Below are 22,545 nucleotides of genomic sequence, written 5' to 3' on the forward strand. Positions count from 1 at the left end.
GGTAATTATACACATAAGTATTATCATAAAAGGATTTGTCGGATCACATGACATTTTTGTGTCTTGGGTAGCGGTGATGTATTTCTAGATACCACTCACTGTTTATTATTTTAAATACGTGATTTAATATAATTGTCAATGCCGCGAAAACCTACAGGGTCACACACAAAAGGACGGATTGATGAGAGATAGAGTAAATAAGAAACACCGTAAGGTACGGTGCACTTAAGTGAATGTACAACATCATATGGTACGATGCATTTAAGTAGAATACGAAATATGGTAAGGTACCACGCGCTTAAGTGATTTTGGTATATCATAAGATATGGGCCACATACACTTAAGTGGGATTTTTAGCTTGCAGCCCACACAAGTGGTTCTATAAGTAGAACCCTTGTGCAGAAGCATTTGTTTAGATGAAATTTAATTTCTCTCTCTCTCTCTCTCTCTCTCTCTCTCACTCACTCAAAGCCTTCATTCGTAGCAGCTAGCATAGGGATTGAAGGAATCTGTTCGTGTGGACTGAGTAGAGGCATCGTCACCATTCAACGTTCGTGGTCACTCTTTAGATCTGCATCAAAGGTTTCAATCGCCACAAGAAGTAACGATTTTATCACTGATCATGCCCATTCATAAGGATCACTAGAGGAGAAAAAATTTAAATTCCGTTGCATTTTGGATCGCTATTCTCCTTCCGTTCAATCATTAATGTTTTGGCATACCTAATGTTATAGTACAAAACACATCTAACCCATACCATAATTAACACATAATCATTCATCCAACAAAAGAAAATAGAATCAAACATGTGGATAAATTAGAACAACTCAAAAATAACTTACAATAATTGACATAAAACCATTGAAAATTAAACCAACTCATATTTTAGCAGACCTATGCTCGATCGTTCATGTTTTAGAAGACCTAGTGTTAGTAGTAAAAAACAATATTAGTAAATACCACAATTAGCACATAACCATTCAACAAGGACAAGAGCATAGAATCAAACATTTGTACATGTCATAACAATTCAAAAATAACTTATCTTTTGTTGATATGATATGAGCACATATCTTCTTTCATGTCCTAGATATTCTAATAGAAACCTTAGAAACTATCTCTAGCTTTCCTTAGTTTTTGTTTCAACAACCCCAAATTCCAAGGAAAAATATTGTTCATTGGGGTCCCTACCTAAAACTATAAATAGTTCACATCCATATTTAGTCTTCAAATGACAACCATCAACATAAAAAAAATGCCTATATTCCCTAGTGAATCCCTTCTTATAGCTATCAAAGAAAAAATAGAATGAGCCAAATCTTGATTGTGTGTATGGATTTGGTATGTTAATATTTTTATTGGTAGTACTTCCAATACACACCCTTTTTAACTTAACAACATACCTTCAAATCATAACATATTTTATATAAGCAGCTCCTTCAACAATACATTTTGTTATCTCATTGTCCTTACATACTCTTGTTGGAGTAATCCCAATTGAATAATTCTTCTTCATGTCTTATATGATTTCAAAAATTATAATCTTTTTACTTGTCTGCATTTTGTTCACCACGACCTTTACAATCCACTTAGACTTTACATATATATTATTCAAAATCCTAGCACATGTGTTTGTATGTGCACCCAAGTTTTTAATTGATAATGTGATTTTCACCTACTTTAGAATATTAAACCAAAAAATCACATTTACTTTTGCATACTGCCCTGACCAAAATCTAGGGTACCATTGTCCAAAAGCTGTATCGGCCAAGCGATATCTTGAAGACTTGCCTGAGGGTACCGATGACGTACAGTGACATTAATTAAAGGAGAATGAGTCCTCCACTAACTCCTGAAGGATAGGTTGTCAGTAATCCCTCTTGATTATGGAGAGTGGTTTCTGCCACTCGGGGTTACCCAATCCATAGGCCCAAAGGGTATCTATAAATATTTCCCCCCTCGAGGGAGGAGGGACGATTCATTACACCCTAAGCAGAGAACTTATCCATATCACAATGAATATTGATCGTACCCCTTACACGCTTACTACAAGCATATCATCCATCAACAGATCCTCTCAACTCATTGAGCAGAACTCCTAAAACCACCATAAAACACCATTGTATGGGGTTTCTCGCCATCGCGAACAAGCTCTAACCACCCCAAATTGTTATAAACTTACTAAGGCCTCTAAGTCTTCCTGCCCTTGTAGGAGGAACACACACACCTGTCATTTTTTACCAGTACAGTGGCGCCGACTATGGGGCCCTGGTAAAACTAACTTGGGCCACACTATCTTCATCACCATCACCTTGCATGTTGTCACCCTTCATTCCAACACCTGGCCATTTCTTGCCATGACTAACATGAGAGCTCTTTCCCTTTTTCCAGAAGGTACCAACAACAGCGATGATGTTGACGTCCCGACGGAGATTCATGCCATAATGGACGAGTTATTTCTCTATAACTAAACATTGGAGAATGACGTCTACAATATCAGACAAAGCCAACAGGAGTTTCATCCCCTAGAGGAGATGAAATTGTTGGACTCCTAGCCACTCTCAGATGAGATATGGGGCGTCTGTCCCTGAGGGCTTCAAACCTCCTTCCTTGTCCAAGTTTGATGGCCGCAACAATCCGTACGAATATGTCTCCTCCATCAACATACAAATGGCCATCATAGGAGCACCTGACTCCTTGAAGTGAAAACTTCTATCTAGCACTTTTAGGGATTCCTCCCTTTAATGGTGTGTGGATTGACCTCATGCCTCCATCAACAATTATCAGGAACAGGTAAAAAATATAGTACACTCGTTCGCTGCCAATCACCACAGAAAGATGTCTACCACAAGCCTGTTTAAAATACGCCAAGATCCATCAGAGTCACTGAGGGATTATATAATTTGAATTCGTGTTGGAGTTTTTCCTGTATGTTTCAGATTCTATAATCTGAAACGTGTCAATCAATTGAATTCTATAATCTATTGAATTCTATTGTGTGGTCTAAATTGCACCGACATTTTATGTGGACTAGATTGCACAAAATCTTATATAAAATAATGTGTTTCATTCATTTGTTGTTCTCATAAAAAATAACTCTTCTTACCAATACACAATTACATTGAACTCTAACCTAATCGTGGTTTATTACAACAAAGTGTCTCCTTTACATTTGTTTAGGATTAATGTCAATGTTCTACTGTCAAATTTGAAGGATCAATTGGAGTAAATGAATCAACGTCTCAACTACTGCAACACAAGAAGGGAGGGTTACTATTTAGTATTGTCGCCCGTCAATTGACGATGATGGACATATTTAATTCACCAAGCGAAAACCATGTTCTTTGGTCAGTATAGTGTCAAATAAAAGATTGATCGAGTTAGATGCGACCTTAGTCAAATTTGTTTGTGTTGTTGAAGCATGATTCATCCGAAAACATTTGATGTGATCACAGTGAAGTTGGTGTTTAGCATATAACATGTTGAATTTCTTCTAATTTAATGAAGTATTTATGTTGTGTTTGTACATATGTTCAACAATTTCAAATCTATAATTTTGATACTTCAAAAACACGCTATGGATTTTAGAATCCAATAAATATTTTTGTCAAAATTTAGAGTTTTTAAGTTTCAAAAGGTCACAAAAGACATCCGCATGATGGGAGTGTGACAAAGTCCATTTCGAGTGCACTAAAAATAAAAGAAGAATATTATCTTGTGCCCTTATAACACAAATTAAACAACTAAATATAGTAATATTCGCTAAGGTAGATTGACTCAGTAGGTATGGACTTGTCTCAGAATTTGTGTATTCAATTTTTATTATGGATGTGAGAATCTTTTTTGTGATGAAGTATTTCTATAAATACTCTTTGAACCTTGAAGTATGCGGGAAACCCAATTCACCTACCTAAACTTTTTGTTACCAAAAATAATAATAATAATAATATTCCATTGTAATAACTTTTTAACTTAATTTTTGACATAAACTAAATTTTAAATTATGTCTGTCAATGTTAGTTAACAATGACATGAATGAGTATCACTTAATCACTTAATTATGACATTAGCATTACTAACCCAAGTACCAACATTGTGTGCTTGACACTTACAAAAGAATCTATCTATATTTTATAATTTCAAAACTAATCTGATATTTCTTAATTTAATAAAAAAAACTAGTATGATTAATACTACCAGAAGCTTTTGACACAATTTTAGGGACAAAGTTAGGTTTTACTCAAAATGAAACTATACTATTGCATTTTTCTATTGAATGAAATGTAAAACCTGGTTTCATTTTCTAAGACTTTTCACATTCTATGTGCGGTTTGGTATAAACTAATGATTGATGATTCTACAATTATTATGTCTTGTCCAGTTACAGTTATCTATGTTTTAGCTCAAAAATGTCAATAAAATACTAGTATTATGAACGTGAATGAAGGATTAATTGATTCATTATTACATGTGTTCAAAAGCATCCATCCAAAATCGCCCACTGGTTGATTTGCTTTTCTGAATTCTGATTCAAAGAAACCTTTTTTTTCTGTGCCACTGCCCCTGGTTTTTTACATACATTAGGTTTGAAATGTTGAATTATTGGACCCTATCCACAATGCCTTTTTGTTCAATTAAAAAACCCTACTTGAATTGAAATATCTTTATGTACAACACATCAATAATAAAGAATCAAAAACTTGATTTACAAGAGAAAATATGATTGACCGAGAAAACTTTAGACTCTGTTTTGGGTGGTTTTTCATTTTCTTTTAAAAAAATTACTTAAAATTTAAATCAGATTTTCAAGTGGTGGTCGAAATGGTTAGAGTGATAGTTAGAATCGACTAAATTGGTGTTTATCTGTGATTAGAGTGACAATCGAATTGGTTGTTGTTGGTGGTTGAAACTACGGCCAACAAACAAGTGCACGTAGTAATCTTAAATGGTGTTGGAGTGGTAGTTTGCGTGGTAATTAGACTGTTGGTCGATATTGTTGAAGTGATTTTCAATAGAGATGAGATTGATGGGAATGTTGATCGTCAGACACATGGCTACAATGGTCGGCGGTGGCATCAAAGTGGTGGCCGCGGTGGTCAGTCATAATCAAAGTGGTTATAAGATGCAACATGAGTGGTGGTCAAAGTGGAGATAGATAATGATCGGTGATAGTATCAGTAATGGTCATCGACCACGGATGATAATGTGTAAACATTAAAATTAAAATTAAAATAGAAATCATTTTTGTGGTTTTTTAAGACATCCAAACAACTCCTAAGAAATTATAAATTATACTATAAATATCCACTCATTTGAAGTCTTTACTAAACTTGGACTCAACACTTTTTAATTAATTAGTCTAAGTTATTCTGTTAAGACAGTTTTTATCACTTTTTGTATCACTATATATACCTCATCTAGTTATATCACTTCATCAAACAAATACTTATCATAGCATATTTATTAACAAAAACAAATACTTAAACATAGATATGGCAATTCCTGTGATAGATTTTAGCACTCTCAATGGAGACAAAAGAGGCGAAACTATGGCCCTTTTGCATGAAGCTTGTCAAAAATGGGGTTGCTTTCTGGTAACATGAATTAACATTTCTAAGTAGTAACGTTTTTTTTTATGTAACAAAGTTTTTTGGTGATTTTAATGTAACATGTTACTTATGCAGATTGAGAACCATGAAATTGAAGGGAAGCTGCTGGAGAAAGTGAAGAAGGAAATTAATAAGTACTATGAAGAAAATCTGAAGGAAAGTTTCTACAAATCTGAGATAGCGAAGAGTTTGGAGAAAAAGCAGAACACTTGCGATATCGATTGGGAAAGTTCGTTCTTCATTTGGCATCGTCCGGCCTCCAACATTAGGAAAATTCCAAATCTCTCTGAGGAGCTTTGGTTAGTCAATTCAAATTCTAACACGTGTCTTCAATAATTGGTCGAACTTTGTTACTAAACATCGTGTGTTTGTTTCTCTGTTGGCATTTTTGTATCTTAATTCTTTTGAACCAAGTTGAATTCTCTAACCGTGTTTTTGTGTAAATGCAGCAAGACAATGGATGAGTACATTGAAAAACTAGTTGAATTGGCAGAGAAATTATCTGAGCTAATGAGTGAAAATCTTGGTTTGGAGAAAGAATACATAAAGAAAGCCTTTTCAGGAAGTAATGGAGCAGCTATGGGAACAAAAGTGGCGAAGTACCCTGAATGTCCATTTCCAGAATTAGTGAGAGGTTTGAGAGAGCACACAGATGCTGGTGGAATCATCCTATTGCTTCAAGATGACAAAGTACCTGGTCTTGAATTCTTCAAAGATGGAAAATGGATAGAGATACCACCTTCAAAAAATAACGCGATTTTTGTCAACACAGGTATAGCATAACACAAACACTTATGATCGAACGTGTGTCTGACGACGTGTTAGTGTCAGACTATCATTTTAATCATTTTCTAAATCTTATTAACAGGTGATCAAATCGAAGTGTTGAGCAATGGATTATACAAAAGTGTTGTGCATAGGGTCATGCCTGATAAGAATGGAAGTAGACTCTCTATTGCTAGTTTCTATAATCCAGTTGGAGAAGCCATTATATCTCCAGCTCCTAAACTCTTGTATCCAAGTAATTATTGCTATGGAGATTATTTGGAGCTTTATGGAAAAACTAAGTTTGGAGAAAAGGGTCCTAGGTTTGAATCCATCAAGAATAAGGCCAATGGCCACTACTAGACACTAGTAGTGTTACAATCTTGTGAACCTTTAAAGAAGTCATAACACCCTTAATTTCTATTTGATGTAACAAAATAGCCAAGAAAGGAAAATCTAACAAGAAGTTTCCTTTTTCTTTTATTTTCTTTTTTCATGTTATATGAATAACAAAGAAATGCATGTTTTTTCTTTGATTCCATAAAGGGAAAAACTATAAGTAAAGCTTTTCTTTATCCATTCTTTTCTCTTCCTAGTTTTTTGGGGATTTTCCATGTTATGTTAATGTACAAGTCTTAACGGTACTTCGATCTTTCCACGAAAATCTCAATGATGAATCTAGCCACTCAATAAAACTTTAACCAGCAATCTTTAAAATAAGGTTACAGACACGTCTCACTCATTTAAGATCGCTCATTTTTAACAAGTTTATACTCTCATTAGTCACACATCGACTACGAATGAGTTAGCCTCCAAGACAGACGACGATTGCATCTGTATGTTGAATTCAACTTATGTGCAAGAAAATAATGTATTTGATGATTGAGGAAATTGGCATGAAGGGACTAATGCACAAGAAACAATGCTATAACATTAAAATAAATCATTGACATACAATAGGAACGAATTCCTCATCACAGTTACTGCTGATACGTAAACACACTGCTATAAATTCTGATTTCATATTTCTCTTAAGCGGCAGAGAGCTTCCTTGAGTACACGACATACATCGGATCCGAGCGTCCAGGATTTGGAGATATATCCACAGCCTACAGAGAAGGAAAAATCGGCCTCAACATTTGTAACACTATCACATGATCACGTTGTATACAACATTGCAGACTTTCATATTTGTTTCATGACTAGTAAAAGTAAATTGCGTGACACATATATCACTTGACACATTATCATTACAAGTTTCCCTCCATATGATCGGTTATCGATACATGACTTATAATGACATGGATGCATCACAAATGGCTAAGAAGTAAAATATGCAACAAGGGAGAGAGGTAGTAAGATTTTAGAAAGAGGAGCTTAAAGACTCATGCTACTTGAAGCTTGTCAAAACAAAATGGGAAAATATCGGTGAGGAAATTACCTGAGGAGGTTCAAATCCTCCCGCGTAATGAAAATAGGACCCAACGATCATAACGTGATCAGCATCCCCAGTTGATGTCCATATAGAAATGGCTTTTGTCCAGAAGCATCGGTTTGAAAAGCTGAAATCATCGACGAATTCATCCGTAGTTGAATAGGACCATAAGAGGTACAAGACCGATAATACATATAACATTGTAAAGCAGAAAAATGGTATCAGTGAAAAAATGAAGTGCTTGTTTTTAATGCAATTATATGAAACAGAGAAGATTCGTCACCTCATTACGGCTAATCCACCTGGTTTGAGTATCCTGCTCATCTCCTTGAAAATATCAAGAGGCTTTGTAAGGTAATCAACACTGACCTGCCAGGCATATTCAATTCTCAAGTAGTTAACAGTGCTTTGATTTGAGTTAGCTTCAGTATCATTACTGATAATTGCATTGGTATCATTGGTATTTAGTACCGAATTTCTCATGAAAGAATGCTAAGCTATAATTACTAACAGGATAAGCTTATATTAAAAATGATTAACCAATAAATGAAATTCAAAGAAACTACTGCAAAAACACGCATCATACAATATAAGTATTAGCCAATAGCATGCATCATCACTTGCACTAGTTTCCAGCACGAAAGTTCAAAATTATGAACAAGTATTTTTACCACATTAGTGATGACATCGAACGAGTTATCTTCAAATGGGAGTTTAGGGTTCACATTTAAGTCTTGTACAGCATACTCTGTGAGAACCTACAGCAGCAAAACAACAACTTCTATCAGTAAGGTAATGTTTCTCCAGCAGATAAAAAAAAACATTAAGAATCTTGAGATGTAACCATATCATTCTTTTTCAACTGAATTTAAGTTTGGCTAGATCATAATCATGTTACAGAATATTGAACATGAATGAAAAACCAATCTAGTAGAATAATCTTAGGGTACCAAATTCAGCTATTAAATTTACTAGGTTTTTCTTACCAGGTTCCTCTTCAATTCTTCTTCGTTCATGCCTAATCCTACGACTCGTTCTTGCTTGTATCCCGGTGGAAAATGGCTGACCTAATGCAAAGTGAATCATGACAATATGTGTATGCAATGCTACAGAAAAGGAAGAAAATGAGTAACAATACTGAATCTCTTACCCAACTGCTACACATATCCAAAATGCTAACTCCAGGAGTGTTGCTAGGTGGAAAAACCTTGGAGTAATACTTAGTTAAAGCAGCAATTGCAGGATCATCGATGTGTGTTACGAATCGAGGTGCTTCATAGAATGTAGAATCTGATGACCTAATAGCGAAAATTCTCAGATATTACATACTAAACTAAAAAATTAAGGGGAAATTAGAGTTTGAACTTACTCATCATATCTCTGAAAATCCTCCTCCTTAAAGGGAAATTGCTCTGGCCATTCAACATTCTTCAGTATCTACAAAAACACAAACATGATTGAATTCTCATCAAATTCCAAATAAGAAGTAGGAAATTTCAATTATGCGGGGATATGATGTTACTTTTATCTTCGTATAAATCCTAAACCTTAAACTCTAAACTGAAAAATTGATGTATCTGATCTTAGTTCTGAACAAGATACATCAATTTTTCATATATAATTTTTTTTTTATAATTTGTTGTGGAGAATGACAAGAGACCTGATCGACGGAGGGGCCGGAGCTTATGCTGGCGGATGCAATGAAGGATTTGACACCAGAAGTAGACATGTTAGGGATAAAATGAGACAAGAATGAAGATGCTCCTAAGCCTAATAACATTCGGCGAGAAGCATTCTTAAATGTCCTGTTTAATAGAGATGAAGAGGAAGAAACAACAGCAACATTACAAGAACAGTAACAGGCCACAACTGGTAACCTTATTCCAACAAAATTGGTCATCATTCTTCTCAATCAGCTAGACATTATTCTGCTGCTACTGTTACTTTTTTGCTACCCAAAAAATCTAGTTTAGTCTATGAACATGATAACATTGTGACCGTTGGATTATTCTCAGACATGCATGAGTGAGTGATTTACATGCACATTACGTGGCTTCTTATCCTCTCTTCATCTCTTTGCTATTTGCACCTTTTTTTTCCTAATCATAAATATTGGGCCTTGTGGCTGAAGCATTGGCCGGGTCCTTATATCACAATTCCAATTTAATTAAGGGCTACCTTGTACACTCCATTGGATTGGATGCTAGTTCACTATGATAAAAAAAATCACAAATATTTTTAGATTTTGAAGAGTCATCTTCGAACGCACTTATATTACACACACTCAATGCATATTAGGGTGAATCGGGAGGTGTATCTCTGTAATAATTCTTATTTCAAAATTTAGTAAGTTTTACGTTCAATGCATCTTCAGACGAATTTTAATTCATATATCTCGCATCAGACCCTTCTCCATTCCTACTCATTTTTTTACACTTTCAAAAAACCTTCAAAGAGCTCATGAGCAAGAATTGGCTAAGTCATTTTTCAAGCCTCGACACTACTTCTACCTCATTAAATCAATCATAGTACATTTCATTCACTCCATTCAAGCTTTCACACAACAACTCTCAATCAGTAAGTAATATTGTAGTTACATTCAAAATAGATAGCTTGTATAGACATACATTCATATTTGTTGGTGTTTAAGATATCATAAAAAGCAATTGATTGAATATAATATAATTAATCATTGAATACCTATATTTATTATTTATAATTTAATACAAATATGAAGAATATTATTTTGATTATAAATAAAATAAATATAATTAATTATAAAGATGAATAAAATGATGTATAAAAGGATCTTTTTTATATTGATAGTTTTCTATGTTATTTTTTTTTTTAAATTGATATGAATATTTATAATAATAATAATAATAATATACAAGTAAGTCATATATATTGATTATTAATTACTACAAATTATAATGCAGTAAGAATTTAATGAATGGTTAATTGTCATAAATTTAATTATTAAATATGTAAAATATGATTGTCAAAATAATAAATGAATATTATTTCTAAGTTAATTCAATTTTATTATTAAATTATATCAACCTGTTTTAAACGATATGAATTGTGAGTTATAGAGAACTTTAAACTATTATAAAATTTTATTAATATATTCACCAAGTAACTCAATTTCATTCATTCATCTTCAATTTAGTTCTCAAATGAAATAGATAATTTTTTATTATCATTATAAAATAAATAATTGTAAATTTCATGTAATTTTATTGTTTAGTAATAAAAATAAAATTAATTACATATGGATTGTCAAAAGTATAATATAATAGAATTCAATTAGTTTTTCAATTTTCAGTAATAATGTTAATAATAAAAATTTTAAATATTATTTATTATATTCATTATTGGATTTAATTTGGACAACTTTAAATATAATTTATTGTAAATATTTTATATGACATTCAGTCTTTTTTTAATAATGACATTAATGTTTTGAATAACTTTTGAGTTTTTTAAACTATCAATTCATCACCATCACCCGTTTGCATTACATTATAGGTTTTAAAAATAAAAGTCAAACTTCTTTCAATATCCAACGTCTATTATTAACTGACGGTGTAAAATCCTTTTACACTGTCACTGTATTTTAATTAAACTCATAACTTTTTATATTTATGTATGATATTTTGTCTTAAGAATAATTGTCTTTCTTCTATTATTAGTGTTAAATAAACTTTATTTTTATAGAGAATAAAATTTAGATTTTTTATTAAAAAATAAAATTTATATTTTGTTGATTCAAATTAAATATTGATAGATCAATTTTAATAAATATTAATTATGAATCATTTCTAGAATAATATTTGTTTTTATTGAATATTTATCTTAGTAATTTTTTTTATTCCGTGTAATTCTATTACTATTAGAGATAATGATTAATATGTATAATACATTGTACATATTTCTCATGTCTCTAATTTTTAAAGGTGTAAAATTTAGTTCGAATAATAATAATAATATAAAATGTCTACTTTTTTATTGAATATAATCTAATAGGCCTTTATTATCTATATTTATTATTTATAATTCAAGTAAAATTAATTTTATTATTAAAAATAGTAAATATAAATAATTATTTTCAAGAATAAAATAATATACAAAAATGATATCTTCTATTTATTTTCATATTGATTGTTTCCTATGTTATATTTAAAAAAATATATGAATATTTATAATAATATTAATGTATTAGTAAATACTTTATTTTGATAATTTTTTGTCATGGTCCTTGATGCTATTAATATTTGGGATAAAAACATTATATGTTTTATATTTTTTAAAAATTGATTAAAATAAAATAGTGTATTTATTATTCATAAAAAAAAATATTGACCAAAAAATATATAAGATTATATATTCCTATAATATTGATAATACAAATTAAATTAATGTGAACCAATACAAATTTTCCCATAGTTTCACTTCAGTAGAAGAAAGTACAGCGTTGTAATCATAGGTCATGGTGATATTCAATCTTCATCATTAGTTTGATTGGGGGCATGGGATAGTAAATTTCACCATAGAAATACAATCAACAAATATACAAATATAACAAATTTCAGTTGACATTGTAAAATAAATTGGCAAAATGAATGTTTAAACTTAGATAAAAAATAATTGGATTTATATACTTGTCATTTTAAATTTGACTTGGTCGTGTGATTGAGGTCTTAAAGAACTTTCTTGTACACAATGTTTAAAACAATATTTTTACTTGGTTGGTCGTCATCCGTGTGACAATGTCTAATCCACTTTTGGTAGTTAACCTTGAGAAACACTCCGAATACAATAAAAAAATAAAGGGAAAAGGAAAAGGAAAATTATTGATCATTATATTTCATCTGTGTTTTTAACATATTTGAAGAATTATAATTATATATATATATATATATATATATATATATATATATATATATATATATATATGGATCTATCGAAAATTATAATCAACTATTCGAGTTTAGGGAAAAGGGAAATTAAACCGTGATTGGAGATATCTAAAATTGAATCTTGCAAGAACAACTTCACGCATACCAAATACAACAATTTTAATTCCATATCAATTTGTCGGAAACGGTAGGAATGGGAAACTCAAGACAATAATTAAGGAAATCCAAGATCAAATTCTGCAAGAACAATAATCCAAAATCTAAATTGAACCAGTAATGGTAGGAATTAGAAAATTAAACTGTAATTGGAAAATTCCAAAATCTCTTCGGTAACGATAGGAAGAAGAAAATCTAACGATAGAAAAAAGAAAATCTAATGGGAGAACAACCACACTTCTTGAGATATTTGTATAAGTAGGAAAAAGAATTTGTCATTTGTACCGTGATATTGGAGAATCAGGAAAGGTGAAAGGAGGTTTTGGAAGAGAAATAGTAAAAAATTGGGTGTTGGCAAATAATAGTGTTTTGATTGGTGGTTTAGTAGAAGGTGTACACATAAGCTAATAAGATGATGTGGATTATTTTTGTAAAAGTTAGGGTTAGGTGTTGCAAAATAATTTGAAGCATTGGATTTAATATATTGTTAGTTTGATATGAGACAATTGGACTTAAAATTTAGGCAACACTCCCTATGCAAAGGACTTGGCCAATGCCAACTTTCATGTAACCAAGTGCTTGTAATCTGAAACTTCATCTGATACATCATTGAAGATCCATTTGAGTTCATCTACAACATGATCATTGTGAAGCTGATATTTTGAACCTGTGACTTATGACATTGTGGAATTCATCTGCTACATGGGCAAATTTGAAGAAGATCATGAAGTTACTAAGCTTGGATGTGGCTATCTTTATTTGATGCCTTGCTCTTTTAGATAATATTGTGTGCATTGTTTGTTGCTTGATTCTATTGTCCAAGGGAATTTGGGTTTCTATATGACATTCTTGTCTATTGGATTGCAGCTCATTAGTCAGATCTTTTCAACTCTTAACTTTTAAATTTATGCTTAGGATTAGTCTCTTCATCTCCTCCCCACTTCTTTAATTTCAAAATCTCTCCCTTCTTTTAAAAAACTTCTTTGTTTATACTTATTTTTTCTAAACTTAGACCATTTCGCAAACTAGAAACTTTGGCCTTATGTCATTGCATTTTAAACTTCTTTTCTTAAATAAACATGTAAATAAACTTAACTATACTTGACTTAAAGACTTCAAAAGTCAAAAAGAACTAACTCATTCAAACCATATTTTTAGGCCTTTGTGCCTTTCAAACCTATTTTTTGTTAAAAGCAAAGCATCCACTTTGAAATTTGTATCACGAACTACGAGGTTTTGATCCCTCATTTTTATGTTGGTAAGTAGGCACAAGTCCGAAGGTCTTGTCAAACACAAAAATATAATTAATGAATTCTTTCCTCATCCCCCCATTTTATTTATTTGCAAACATCATTTATACCAAAATACATATGCACACAAGAAAGGGCTCCCTAGGAGTACCTAAGATACTTTGGGTTCTAACACCTTCCCTCTGTGTAACCAACCCCCTTACCTGTAATCTCTGGCATTTTATTAGTTTTGATTTGAAAACTTCTTATTTTTGGGTTTTGTTCGTACTTTTCCCTTTTCCCTGGAAAATAATAAAAGCGCGGTGGCGACTCTTGTTATTTGATGTCTTGTTTATCCATAGCTCGATGATCATGAATTTACCACTACAGGCGCCAATAATAATGTTATTGGGGGTGCAACATTGACAATTATATATCTTACCTGGATGTTCTTCGTATGGTCTCTACTACCGAAGGTGGTCATTATAGGTAGGTGCCCTAGTACCTGTACATGCTCTCTAGAGAATCCTACCAAAGTACCTTTGAACAGAAGTAACTCGATGGTATCGAAATGCATCCCTTTGAATGCATACCAGTACAAGACATGATGAGCTACCAAGGTCTATCAACACTCTCTTTATGCTTCAATCCTGGATATGTACTTTAATCACCATGGGACCGTTATCGTGAGCCAACACTCCTTTTAAGTCATTTATGGAGAAATTGATCACAACTGAATCATATTTCCTCTCTAACAACAACTTTTCTTCAATGTACATTAATGACCGAGCATACTTTTTCCTAGCCGAGCTAGTTTCTCCTTCTCCCGTGAATCCCCCTACTATCGAATTCAGTGTATGATAGGTTATCCTGGCTTCACGGGCTTCTTATGTACTATTCCTTTTCTTTTATGTAGAATTTTTTGAATTGGGGTCTTCTCGAGGAGGACTTCTTTTTTCGGATTGACCTCCAAGGTCTTAACATATGAAAATAAACGCCTTCTCTAAATTAATATCTCAATTTCCTTCTTTAGCTGGTGACAATTTTCTGTGTGGTGTCCTCGAAGTATGTGATATGCACACCATGCACTTTCGTATTTTCCCATTACAGTATGCACCCCTTTTGGGACCACCGCCCTAGGGAGCAATTTGAGGTGATAGACCTCCTTTAATATGTCTTCACGCCTAGCACTTAATTGCATGTATCTTGTCTTTTTAACGGTCGCCAGGATGGCCTTGCTATTTGCCGAACTCTGGATCTTGGATTAAATTATTCCTTACTATGTATGGTCCTTCTTCTTTGGTCCTCACTTTCTCTTTTGCATCTCAGAATCTTTTTTCATGTTACTTTCTTCTCCTTTGATGTAACACTCTGCTCGAATGATAACCTCGTCCATGTTAGATGCTATTTTTTGTGCTAAATATACGTTAAACTGCTTGGCCTTAAGGTTGTGCTCAAATGCTCCGACAAACATTTCTTGATTCGGATGAGATACCTTAATAATTACTTTATTGAATCTTTCCATATACTCTCGAAGAGACTCTGCGTGCCCTTGTCAGACGTTAAACAAACTGGTGGTTGACACTTTCCTGTGCTTACTTGCCGAAAAGTATTGTACCATCTTTTTGGTCAAGTCTTGGTAGCTGATGATCAAGAACCGGGGTAAACTCATATACCACCTTAAAGAACCTTCCTTAAAGGTCCTGACCATGAGCTTACATTTGAGTTAATCAGAATCTCTTACTATGGCCATTTGATTATTAGTTGCAATAATGTGCTCTTGGTATTTAGTCTTACCATTGAAAGACACAAACAATGGTGGATTGAAGTTCTCTGTGAAGGAGAATTGCCATCCAAGACGCAGCGGAATATTAAAATTTTCTCCTTTAATGATCCTTACGAATGGGCATGATCAGTGATAGAATCGTTACCTCTTGTGGCGATTCAAACCTTTGGTGCAGATCTCTGATAATGATCAAAACCTTTGATACAGATCCACGGAGTGATCACGAACGTTGAACAATGACAACGTCTCTACTCAGTCCACATGAACGGATTCCTTCAATCTCAGTGCTAGCTGGTACGAATGAAGGCTTTGAGTGAGAGACAGAAACGAAATTCCAACTCTTCACTTGAGTTGAATCTCTGTGGAGTATCAATGCTTCTACCCAAGGGGTTCTATTTATAGAACCACTTGTGTGGCCTTCAAGCTAAAAAGCCCACTTAAGTGTATTTTGGCCCATATCTCATAATATGCCAAAATCACTTAAGTATTTGGTACCTTACCATATTTCGTCTCCCACTTAAGTGCACCGTACCTTACGGTGTTCCTTAGTTACTCTATTTCTCATCAATCCGTCCTTTGTGTGTGACCCTGTAGGTTTTCGCGACGTTGGCAATTATATTAAATCACGTATTTAACATAATAAACAGTGAGCGGTATCTAGCAACACATCACTGCTATCCAAGACACGAAAATGTCATGTGATCTGACAAAACCTCCTGTGATAATAATTATGTGTATAATTACCCTTTTGACCTTATGTCTATATTGAACACAAGGTATAGACCGTGTCACCCTTGTCCAGTTCAATATTGGGCCCATAGACATTTATCCTGTTACGCAGGATGGGCAAATTCCATCTAGGAGACTCATGTCCCTCAGCATGCTTTGTGGAGTACCCATCAACTGTCTTTATGGTTATCCAGTTACGGACAATGTTAGATCAGCAATAAAGCACTCGACTCTACATCTAGGATCCATAGTGGTTTCAGGTCGAAGAGTGGTATACACTATTATCACCATAAGAATAACTTATGACACTTTGCATAACTTTCTATATAGTATTCTCATAGCGGGTCAATCCGGTATAAATATTACTCCTAATATTCATACCTATGTTTAAGACTTGATAACTCTTTATCCATGATCCATGAGATGTGATCATCAGTCTACAAACATAATAGTCTTAATGCTTTAATGTTATCCCACTTCACACTAAAGCTCGACTACGGATACTTTAAGAATAGTGTCCTTATGTTCAATGTGTTCTCATGATTAAGTCACACTTAATACATTAAACAGACTATCTATTCTAGGGACATTATTAAACAACCATAATAAAGAAAAACCCTTTTATTATTAATAAATAATTCGATACAAGTACCAAAAGTATTGGCCTCTAGGGCTTACACCAACAATCTCCCACTAGCACTAGAGCCAATCAGGCATACCCTTTATGCCCATTGATCTAGTATGGCCATCATGCTTCTGCCGCGCAAGAGGCTTTGTCAGTGGGTCAGCAATATTGTCAAGTGTAGGTACTTTACATATTTTCACATCTCCTCTATCTATTATCTCTCGAATGAGATGATAATGCCTAAGTATGTGTTTGGATCGTTGGTGAGATCTAGGCTCCTTAGCTTGTGCGATAGAACCATTGTTATCACAATAGAGACCAATGGGATCCACAATGCTAGGAACTATGTCAAGTTCACTAATGAACTTCTTGATCCAAACAACTTCCTTTGCTGCACTTGAGGTAGCAATATACTCGGCCTCGGTTGTAGAATCAGCAATTGTATCTTGCTTTGAACTTTTCCAGCTCACAGCGCCACCGTTTAAGCAAAACACATAACCAGATTGCGATCTAAAGTCATCCTTATTTGTCTGGAAGCTAGCATCGGTGTAACCAATTACAGCCAATTCTTCCTGACCTCCATATATCAAGAATGAGTCCTTAGTCCTTCTCAAGTACTTAAGGATATTCTTGACAGCTACCCAATGGGCATCACCAGGATCAGATTGGTACCTACTCGTTGCACTTAAAGCATACGAGACATCTGGTTGAGTACATAACATGGCATATATGATAGATCCTATTGCAGATGCATATGGAATTTTATTCATACGTTCCCTTTCTACCTTAGTTGAAGGGGATTGTGCTTTTGATAGACACAGGCCATGTTGCATAGGTATGAATCCTTTCTTGGAATCATGCATATTAAAGCGTCTCAGCACTTTGTCTATGTATGTACTCTGACTTAGGCCAAGCAGTTTTCGTGATCTATCTCTATAGATTCTGATTCCTAATATATAGGCTGCTTCACCTAGGTCCTTCATAGAAAAGCATTTCCCCAACCAAGTCTTTACTTGTTGCAGGGTAGGGACATCGTTTCCAATGAGTAATATGTCATCTACATATAATACCAGGAAAACGATCATGCTCACACTAACCTTCTTGTAGACACAAGGCTCATCTTCGTTCTTGATGAATCCATATTGTTTTACCGTTTCATCAAAACGAAGATTCCAGCTTCTGGAAGCTTGCTTCAATCCATAGATTGATCTTTGTAGCTTACATATCTTTTGGGCTTCTTCTGGTATGTCAAATCCTTCAGGCTGTGTCATGTACACATCCTCAAGAAGATTTCCATTAAGGAAAGTAGTTTTGACCTCCATCTGCCATATTTCATAATCATGATATGCAGCGATAGCAAGTAAAATCCGAACAGATTTAAGCATTGCAACTGGTGAAAAGGTTTCATCATAGTCAACACCATGAATTTGTTTATATCCTTTTGCAACCAGTCTTGCTTTATATGTATGTACCTTACCATCCATGTCAGACTTCTTTTTGAAGACCCACTTGCATCCTATAGGATTAACTCCTACAGGAGGCTCTACCAAGGTCCAAACTTGGTTTGTGTACATGGAATCCATTTCAGATTTCATGGCTTCTAGCCACTTCTCAGACTCGGGACCAGTTATGGCCTCTTGGTAGGTCACAAGCTCATCTTGATCCATGAGTAATACATCACCTTGATTTGTTATAAGATATCCATATCTCTCAGGTAGGTGACGTATCCTGCTTGACCTACGCTGGTCTTGTTCTACTTGAGCAGGTTGCTCTTCCACAACTACTTGTGTTTCCTACTCTAATTCCTCCATAGGTGTATTGATGCTTTGTGATTCTTGAATTTCTTCAAGTTCTACTTTCCTCCCACTAATTCCTTTGGAAATAAAATCCTTTTCTAGGAAAACTCCAGTTCGAGCGACAAACACTTTGCCCTCTGAAGGATTGTAGAAGTAATACCCTCTTGTTTCTTTAGGATACCCCATAAATAAGCATTTGTCAGATTTGGGCTCAAGCTTAGTTGAAATTTGTCGTTTCACATAAACTTCGCAACCCCAAATCTTCATGTAAGACATATGTGGTTTCTTACCACTCCATATCTCATATGGTGTCTTTTCAACCTTTTTGGATGGAACACGGTTAAGTGTGTAAGTTGCTGTCAATAGTGCATGTCCCCAAAAGGAGTTTGGAAGATCGGCGTGACTCATCATGGATCGGACCATGTCCAACAGGGTTCGATTTCTTCTCTCAAATACACCATTCCATTGGGGTGTTCCAGGAGGAGTGAGTTGGGATAGGATCCCACACTCTTTTAGATGGTCATCAAACTCTAGGCTTAAATACTCACCACCTCGATCTGATCGAAGAGTTTTAATATTCTTACCTAGTTGGTTTTGTACTTCATTCTTGAATTCCTTGAACTTTTCAAAGGACTCTGATTTGTGTTTCATTAAATACACATAACCATATCTACTGAAATCATCAGTGAATGTGATGAAGTATTGAAAACCTCCTCTGGCTGGTATGTTCAGTGGTCCACATACATCAGTATGTATGAGGGCCAAAAGATCATTAGCTCTTTCACCTTTTCCTGTGAATGGAGACTTTGTCATCTTTCCAATTAAACAAGATCTGCATGTCTCATATGATTCATAATCAAAAGAGTCCAACAGTCCATCTTTATGGAGTTTGGAAATGTGTTTCTCATTTATGTGGCCTAATCGACAATGCCAAAGGTAAGTTGGATTTAACTCATTAGGTTTCATCCTTTTAGTATTAATGTTATAAATAGGCATTTCAAGATCAAGGATATAGTCCATTGTTCATTTGTGCAGTAGCATAGAATATATCATTCAAATAAATTGAACAACAATTGTTCTTTATTATGAATGAAAAATCAAACTTGTCCAAACAAGAAACGGAAATAATATTCCTACTAATTGCTGGTACATAATAACAGTTCTCTAACTGAATTATTAAACCACTATGTAAAGTCAATTCATAAGTTCCTACGGCTAAGGCAACAACCTTTGCTCCATTGCCAACTCGTAGGTCGACTTCACCTTTTGTCAAATCTTTACTCCTTTTTAGTCCATGCACATTTGTACAAATGTGAGAACCGTATCCAGTATCTAATACCCATGATGCAGAAGTAGATAAATTTATTTCAATAACAAAAATACCTGAAGTTGGAGTCTCTACTCCATTCTTCCTATCTTCCAGGTACTTTGGGCAGTTCCTCTTCCAGTGTGCGGTCTTACCGCAATGGAAGCAGGTGCCTTCTTTTTCTATGTTTCCACTAGGCTTCAAAGCAGCAATAGTGGGTTTAGGTTTGGCAACTTCCTTGCCTTTCCCTTTATCATGTTTAAGGAGAATACTCATGTTTCGGTACCAATCCAGAAAATTTGTCCCAGACAATTTTTCCTTCTCAAGGTTTGATCGCAATATGTTGTTAGAGGTGTTTGTTGTCATGGTTATCTACATAAGGATTAATGAAAATATAAGTATCATTGACATATTTAATTAGGCCTTTAATTAAACATGCTCCCACTATTTTATTCAAAACAAATGACCCTCATCATTTGATTCGGAAAATCCCGTTGGAAGATTTTCTAGTGGGTCGAGATCCATATTTCACTTCGTTCTAAGTCCGTGTAGACGGATTACACAAAACTAGGTTATTTAGGTATGAACTCCTTCCAATTGTATCTCATACAACTCTCGATATTTCAGTTGGGTGAATAACTCCTTATTCCAATCCATCATATGGATTATTCCTAACTCTTGCTTCTAAACATATATAATAAAATTATAATTAAGTTTGACTCGTCGTTTTAGCAGTTGGATATTACAATTATCCCATCGCACCTTAACTAATACAGAACATGCACCTCGCGTAGGCGAAACCTACATTATTCGATACTAGTCTTGATGAGTGCTAAAACTTGGAAAGCAAACATATATAATATTCTTATAATTTGTTTAGTTAAGTTTGACCCATTGTTTTAACAGTTGGATATTACAATTATCCCATCGCACCTTACTAATATATAGATCATGCACCTCGCGTAGGCGAAACCTACATTATCCGATATTAGTCTTGATGAGTATTAAAACTTGGAAAGCATAAACTTAATATTTAATTTGAGGGAATTACAATTTTTCTGATCTCACCGGCTTGTTTATCATATAAACCGTCTCTCACATGCATCAACATACATTCACATGCATCAACATACATACATACATAATGAAACGATTATGGCCCCTAGCGCAATTGTTCTCCCAAGCCAATGAGAGAACCTAAGCTAACCTAACAATGATCTAAGCTTCTCTAAGCAAGATCTTCAAGGTTGTCCTCCTTTGGCACTGACTTCTTTGCTTTCTTCATACCATTACATTACATAAAAGAAACTCGTTTTACATACGAGGGAGTGAGATGAGAAAAGAAGTTACATTTGGGAGATTAAGAGAGAGGCACGACACGTAGGTCGTATTTTAAAACCCAAATCAGAATAAAGGAAAACTAAGGCCATAACTGATCACCACAAGACAATAATAAACACTTTATTATTATTATTAATTCCTTTAATTAATTAAAACCAAATTAAATTTCGATGACCGATCACCACATTTTAATGAACAATTCATTTAAAATTGATGTCGCTTTTCGTATCAACACTTGATACTTTTAAAGCACTGAGTTAGCCGAACGGGTGAATTTTGCCTTGCGTTAACCGGTTAACCATGTGTGTTAACCGGTTAACACTGTTTGATGTTAAAAAAAATTGTTTTCTGCCTTGCGTTAACCGGTTAACCAAATGCGTTAACTGGTTAACACTGTTTGAAAATCTCTTGGAAAACTGTTTTCCGTCTTGCGTTAACCGGTTAACCAAAAGCGTTAACCGGTTAACACTGTTTGAAAAACTCAAAAATTTTATTTCGTATTGCGTTAACTGTTCCAAAAAGTGTTTAGAAAGCACAACTCTTGTGCAGTCAAACCCCAATCGCATAACTCTCTGACAACACAACCCTTGTGCCGTCACTAACCCTGATGCACCAATTTCAGACCGTCAAACACATCTCGATTGTTGATTCAGTATGATTGATAAACACGTCATTGCTTCACCATACTAATGTCGGATCAAGAAGCAAACGATCATTGATCGCTCAAAGGAAAACAACCATTGAGTGTTTGAATGAACGAAACGAGAACACTATATCATTAATAATATATTTTGCATCAGGATTACATATATCATATATATAACTTGATCGATCTCAGTTTAATCT

The 22,545-nt window shown here is 34.0% G+C and overlaps 2 protein-coding genes across 2 annotated transcripts; one reads left to right on the forward strand and one right to left on the reverse strand.

Moving 5' to 3' along the window:
- Positions 1–5,324: 5,324 nt before the first annotated feature.
- LOC127118327 (1-aminocyclopropane-1-carboxylate oxidase 1) lies at positions 5,325–6,950 on the forward strand. The gene is made up of 4 exons (XM_051048503.1): positions 5,325–5,594; positions 5,685–5,908; positions 6,059–6,381; positions 6,478–6,950. The coding sequence occupies exons 1-4, from the start codon at positions 5,493–5,495 to the stop codon at positions 6,735–6,737; spliced, it is 909 nt and encodes a 302-aa protein (XP_050904460.1). The 5' UTR covers positions 5,325–5,492; the 3' UTR covers positions 6,738–6,950.
- A 330-nt stretch (positions 6,951–7,280) lies between these two features.
- Positions 7,281–9,844, reverse strand: LOC127118317 (uncharacterized). The gene is made up of 8 exons (XM_051048493.1): positions 9,470–9,844; positions 9,179–9,246; positions 8,960–9,107; positions 8,796–8,876; positions 8,481–8,567; positions 8,093–8,178; positions 7,816–7,936; positions 7,281–7,483 (listed from the first exon to the last, which is right to left on the reverse strand). Exons 1-8 carry the CDS (start codon positions 9,710–9,712, stop codon positions 7,406–7,408), a joined length of 912 nt encoding a protein of 303 aa, XP_050904450.1. The 5' UTR covers positions 9,713–9,844; the 3' UTR covers positions 7,281–7,405.
- Between the last annotated feature and the right edge of the window lie 12,701 nt (positions 9,845–22,545).

The sequence above is a fragment of the Lathyrus oleraceus genome, chromosome 1 (genome assembly GCF_024323335.1).
Source record: "Lathyrus oleraceus cultivar Zhongwan6 chromosome 1, CAAS_Psat_ZW6_1.0, whole genome shotgun sequence".
Lineage (NCBI taxonomy): Eukaryota > Viridiplantae > Streptophyta > Magnoliopsida > Fabales > Fabaceae > Lathyrus > Lathyrus oleraceus.

What these genes read in the sequence shown, in the direction of transcription:
- LOC127118327 (XM_051048503.1), top strand. Translation starts at nt 5,493, where the DNA reads ATGGCAATTCCTGTGATAGATTTTAGCACTCTCAATGGAGACAAAAGA. An exon ending in AATCTCTCTGAGGAGCTTTG is followed by an intron (nt 5,909 to 6,058) that starts GTTAGTCAATTC and finishes GTGTAAATGCAG; the next exon opens with CAAGACAATGGATGAGTACA. An exon ending in CGCGATTTTTGTCAACACAG is followed by an intron (nt 6,382 to 6,477) that starts GTATAGCATAAC and finishes TCTTATTAACAG; the next exon opens with GTGATCAAATCGAAGTGTTG.
- LOC127118317 (XM_051048493.1), bottom strand. Translation starts at nt 9,712, where the DNA reads ATGATGACCAATTTTGTTGGAATAAGGTTACCAGTTGTGGCCTGTTAC. An exon ending in AAGAATTGAAGAGGAACCTG is followed by an intron (nt 8,568 to 8,795) that starts GTAAGAAAAACC and finishes TTGCTGCTGTAG; the next exon opens with GTTCTCACAGAGTATGCTGT. An exon ending in TCGATGTCATCACTAATGTG is followed by an intron (nt 8,179 to 8,480) that starts GTAAAAATACTT and finishes TATGCCTGGCAG; the next exon opens with GTCAGTGTTGATTACCTTAC.